At 67.5% G+C, this 5,611-nt stretch overlaps 1 protein-coding gene across 1 annotated transcript in view; it reads right to left on the reverse strand.

The window, feature by feature from the left end:
* The window catches only part of LOC113940006 (E3 ubiquitin-protein ligase DTX1-like), an 11,427-nt gene that overhangs the window by 3,150 nt on the left and 2,666 nt on the right, over window positions 1–5,611 (reverse strand). Inside the window, exons 2-6 of the mRNA XM_027631038.1 lie at window positions 3,381–4,032; window positions 1,590–1,651; window positions 1,295–1,456; window positions 367–428; window positions 117–275 (exon numbers count right to left, since the gene is read on the reverse strand). Of these exons, the coding sequence (XP_027486839.1) occupies window positions 117–275; window positions 367–428; window positions 1,295–1,456; window positions 1,590–1,651; window positions 3,381–4,032 (1,097 nt within the window). The remainder of the gene's footprint in view (window positions 1–116; window positions 276–366; window positions 429–1,294; window positions 1,457–1,589; window positions 1,652–3,380; window positions 4,033–5,611) is intronic.

The raw sequence follows: 5,611 nt of genomic DNA on the forward strand, positions 1-5,611 counted from the left end.
CCCCAAACACCTCCCAGCACCTCCCACACCCACCCAGCACCCACCCAACACCTCCCAGCACCTCCCAACACCCCCCACCCCCTCCCGCCATCCCCCCCATCCCGGGGGGCGCGCACCTTGTTGCCGTTGTTGTACATGGCGAGCAGGCACAGCAGGTGGTACATGTGCCCGCACTTGCCCAGCTTGCCCACCAGTTCCGGCTTGATGCCCCTGGGGCTCAGGACGCCCTCGTAGCCGGAGGAGGTGACCAGCCGCTCCATGCAGATGGTGCAATCCTGCCGGGATCGGGAGAGCCGGGATCAGCGTCCCGCTGGGATGAGCGGCTCCCCCCCCACGGCGCTGTGCCCACCCCGGGTGCCCGCTCACCTCGTCCGGGGGGTTCTTCACCTTCTGGATGTACCGGCGCACCACGTCCTCGGGGGTCTTGCCTGCCGCGGGCACAGGAGGGGAAGGGAGGGCGTCAGAGCCTGCCCGCGGTGCCCAGAACCCCCTGCCACCGGCATGGGGACAGTCCTGCCACCCTTTTACAGCAGGATGGGGACAGCCCTGCCACCGCCTGCCCTCGGGATCAGGACAGCCCTGCCACCGCCTGCCACCCGGGATGGGGACAGCCCTGCCACCCCTCTACAGCGGGATGGGGACAAACCTTCCACCCCCTGCCACCGGCATGGGGACAGCCCTGCCACCCCCTGTGACCGGGATGGGGACAGCCCCGTCTGTCAACGAGAATGGGGACAAACCTTCCACCCCCTACCACCACAGTGGGGACAGCCCTGCCACCGAGGATGGGGACAGCCCTGCCATCCCCTGCAACTGGGACGGGGACAGCCCTGCCACCCTCTGCCACCACGATGGGGACAGACCTGCCACCTACTATGGGGACAGTCCTGCCATCCCCGGCCACCACCATGGGGACAACCTTTCCACCCACAATGGGGACAGCCCTGCCACTCCCTGCCACCAAGATGGGGACAAACCTTCCACCCCCTGCCACCGGGATGGGGACAGCTCTGACACTCCCACCCAGGATGGGGACAACCCTGCCTCCCTGGCCCCCCCCCCCCCCAGGAATTGGCACGTCCTGATGTCCCTGAGCCCCCAAGGACACGGGTGGCTCCGATCCCAGGGACACGGGTGGCTTTGATCCCACAGGGACATGGGTGGATCTGATCCCAGAGACATGGGTGGCTCTGATCCCAGGGACACGGGTGGCTCCAGTGACCCAGGGACACAGGTGGCTCTGATCCCAGGGACACGGGTGGCTCCAATCCCAGGGACACGGGTGGCTCCTCACTCTTCTTGAGCTGCTTCTTCTTGGTTTTCCTGCAGATGCCGTTCACTCCGGGCACAGGTTTGATGTCGCTCTTGCTGACGGGCGGCGGGTGCAGGATGGGTTTGGGGGCGCGGGTCAGGCACACGGGCAGCCCGGCGGCGCACATGAGGATCCCCGTCATCCCTGCACCGGGGAAAGGGGCTGTCTGTCTGTCTGTCCGTCCGTCCTTCCCGCCGCCTGGCAGCGGCCCGGCCCCGTGCCCTGCCCGCGATGTCACCCGGCGGTGACACACAGCCGGCGGCCGGACCGCCCTTACCTGCGAGGGCGGGATGGACGGGGCCGGTGCCGTTCAGGTTCTTGACCGGGAGGGCCGGGACCCTGCACGGAGAGGGGAGGGGAAGGGGCTCAGCCCGGCTGGCAGGGCTGGCACTGTGCCCTCCGCACATGGCGTGTCCCCAGGGCAGCGTCCTCCCCACGGGACACAGGGCAGGGTGTCCCCTCACCAGCCCTGGGGGGCTGCTGTCCCTGGGGACAGTGCCAGCCTCGTGGGACACAGGGCAGGGTGTCCCCTCACCAGCTTGGAGGGCTCCTGTCCCATCCCACGGGGCTGGCACTGTCCCCAGGGTAGTGCCCCCCCCGGGGGATGCAGGGCACAGCGTCCCCTTACCAACTTGAGGGACTGCTGTCCTATCCCACAGGGCTGGCACTGTCCCCAGCTCCCCATGGGACACAGGGCAAGGTGTCCCCTTGCCAGCTTGGGGGACTCCTGTCCAATCCCACGGGGGTGGCACTGTCACCAGGCAGTGTCCTGCCCACGGGACACGGGGCAGGGTGTCCTGTCCCGCGGAGTTGTCACCCAGTGCCACCCATCCATCCCTGGGCACCCGATGGCACTGGGGACATCACGTCATCCTTGACCCAGGGTGGAGCTTCATCGGGGTGTCCCGATGGTGACATCGGGTGTCCCACATCGCCACGGGAATGGGGTGTCCATGGGGGGTGGGATGGAGGGAGGGGAAGGAAGGGAAGGAAAGGAGGAAGGCAGGAAGGGAGGGAGGGAGGAAGGAAGGGAGGGAAGGAAGGGAGGGAGGGAAGGAGGAAAGGAAAGGAAGGAAGGACTGGGGCGGGCACTGGGATGAAGGACAAGGAGCAAAGCTCAGCAGAGCCCTGTGCCCAAGTGCTCCTGCCCTGGGGGATGGGAACAGCCCCCACCAGTGGCATCATTCCCCTTCCTGCCCTCAGAGCCCCCGTGCCCCGGCCATGGCAGTGATGAGTTCAGCAGTGCTCAGCCTCACAGGACCCGCGGCTGGGGGCGTTTTCCCTCACGTTCCCAAAGGCTCCTTCACTCCCACCAAGGCCAGCGGCTCAGCCCCCACCAGGGCGTTCCTGGTCCCCTCTTACCTGTCCATGGGGGCGCGTGGGATGGGACCTGTGTGCCGGGACAGGGACAGGGACAGGGACAGGGACAGGGACGGCTCAGCCCATCACGTGGCACGTGGGGGCCAAAGCAGGACATCAGAGGGGAAGGAAACGTGCCAGGGGCTGCTCAGTGACCCCACCTGACCCCTCAGACCCCACCTCCCAGCCCCGTGCCAAGGGCCCTGAGGGGACATCAGGACAACCCCCCGAGGGGTACAGCCGTGGGGACGTGGGTGCCAGGACAGGGACCCCCCCCAGGACACCCCCCCAGGGGTCTCCTCACCCACCCACCTGCCCTCCGTGAGTCATTCCCACATGGACACGGGAGCTGTGCTCCCTGCCCAGGGACCTGCCTGGTGGCATCGTGCCACCAGCTGTGTCACACACCCCCCCTCTGGCCACGGGGGACACAATTCTCCGGGGAGTAGGCACCCCACGTCCTCCGGCTGCCATGGATAGCGTGGCACGGCATGGCACGGCACGGATCACCACACCCCCTCCGCAGCGATCCCGGGGCCACCCGGGGTGAGCCTGGCGTCCCTCCCGCCAGCACGTCCCCAGGGTGGGCACCCCGGGGCTGGAGGTGGCACGGTGCCACCCGGGCTGGGGCTGCTCGTGCCAACGGGGGACGAGGCACCTCCATCACCCCCGTACCCCCCCTCCCGGGTGCCACCCCCGCCCCGCTTACCCCGGGGGCACGGCGGCCCTGGCGCCCAGTCCGGCCCCGCGCTGCGTCCCGGGCCGGTTGAGGTTGTTGAGCCCGGTCAGCGCCGCGCCGGGCACACTCTGCCCGGGGGCGAACCCCGCGCCGGGCACCCGCAGCCCCTCGCCCTTGGCCGTGCCCCCCGCCCCCGCCGCCGGCCCCGGCGGCCACAGGGCCCCCCCGGCGAAGGTGCTGCTCTGCCGGACGGCGCCGGGGTAGAGTTTGCGGCGCTGCGATGCCAGGATGGCGTTGGAGGCGGCGCGGGTGCTGTTGACCAGCAGGCACTGCGGGCACGAGCAGGGGGTCCCCGTGCTGGCGCCCACCGGCCACGACTGGGATTTGGGGATGGAGCCCATGGTGAGGGGGTAGGCCAGGTCCATGCGGCGCCGGAGCCGCCGCTTGCGCTGCGTTTGCCGGTTCATTTGGGACATGCTGCTGAAGTAGATGAGGTAGCAGAAGCCCAGGGAGGAGAGGTCCAGCCAGGGGTGCTGCTTCTCGTAGGCGTTCTGGATGGTGATGCAGATGTCCATGTCGTAGGGAGTCCAGGAGTTGTTGTCGTTCTCCCATTCCCACACGATTCCCTTGCCCGGAGCCGAGGAGGGGTCGTAGAAGTTCCTCCGCACGGGCCGCATGGTCCCTGGGGAGACAGCGGGGGTGGCACGGCGGGGTCCGGCGCCCCGAGGTGCCAGCAGAGGGACCCACACTCACATGGACACGCCTGCGCCCAGTTCCCAACCCGGCATTCCGCAGGGATTGGGACGCAGAGGCACTTCGGGGTGAAGCAGCAGCTCCCCCCTCCACGAAGGGGTACGGGGGGGGGAGGACCAACACACCCCACCAGGCTGTGCTTCCCTAGGGATGTATCCGACCCACAGCCCACCGTTGCTGGCGGTGATTTGGCCACCGACTGCTCTGCCAGCCCTCGGGTGCCCTGGGAAGGGCGATGCTGCCCAGCTCCAGCGCTCCTTCCCATCCTTTTTCCATCCCTCCGGTCCAGAGCCGCCTCCAGCCTCCCCGGCCGGGGTCCCGCGGCCATCCCGGGGCAGGGGAAGCATTTCCCGGTCAGGAGAGGTTTCCTGACAGCTGCCGGCAGTCACACGGCCAGGCATTGTCCCCAAATCCCGGCCCCCACCGCAGCTTTGGGACCGGGCTGGATATCCCGGCCCCCTCCGAAGCTCTGCGGGGGGAGGAGGCAGCGCAGCCCCCTCCTCAAGTGCCCCCCTGGCACGGGGCCTCTCCATCCCCTCGCCGGCACCGTTTGCCCAGCTCGATTAAAGGCACTAATTAACGGTCATTAATCATCGGCCGCATCAGGCGGCAGAGCCAGGCCCAGCTGCCGCCTTGTGCTGAGGCAGCTCCACCGGGGCCAAGGGAGGGAGGCGGGGGGGCTGCCCGGGCCTGCTGCCTGCTCCTGCCTGCGCCCCAAAACCCACTGCCTGCTCCTGCCTGCATCCCAAACCCCACTGCCTGCTCCTGCCTGCGCCCCAAACCCCACTGCCTACTCCTGCCTGTATCCCAAACCCCACTGCCTGCACATGTCCACATCCCAAACCCCACTGCCTGCTCCTGCCTGCACTTCAAACCCCACTGCCTGCTCATGTCCACATTCCAAACCCCACTGCCTCTCCTACCTGCATCCTAAATCCCACTGCCTGCTCCTGCCTGTACCCCAAACCCCACTGCCTGCTCCTGCCTGCACCCCAAAACCCACTGCCTGCTCCTGCCTGCACCCCAAACCCCACTGCCTGCTCCCGCCTGCACCCCAAACCCCACTGCCTGCTCCTACCTGCATCCCAAACCCCACTGCCTGCTCATGTCCACATCCCAAACCCCACTGCCTGCTCCTGCCTGCATCCTAAATCCCACTGCCTTCTCCTGCCTGCATCCCAAACCCCACTGCCTGCTCCTGTCCACATCCCACTGCCCATCCACATCCAATCCCCCTGTCCACTCATCCAATCCCACCACCCACTCACATCCAACCCTCCTGTCCTCTCATCCAATCCCACTGCCACTCCCATCCACACTGTGCTCACATCCATGTCCTGTATCCCACCTGAGTTCCCATCCCTGCCAGCTTCCTTCCCCATCCATGGCCCTCATCCTGCTGCTCACTCACATACACATCCCGTATCCATCAGTCCTTGCAACTGTATCCCACATCTCCCACCTGCTTACAACCCCATCCCAAATCCCATATCCCCCTGTCCCTCAAA

Source organism: Corapipo altera, unplaced genomic scaffold (genome assembly GCF_003945725.1).
Source record: "Corapipo altera isolate COAL_440 unplaced genomic scaffold, ASM394572v1 220, whole genome shotgun sequence".
Lineage (NCBI taxonomy): Eukaryota > Metazoa > Chordata > Aves > Passeriformes > Pipridae > Corapipo > Corapipo altera.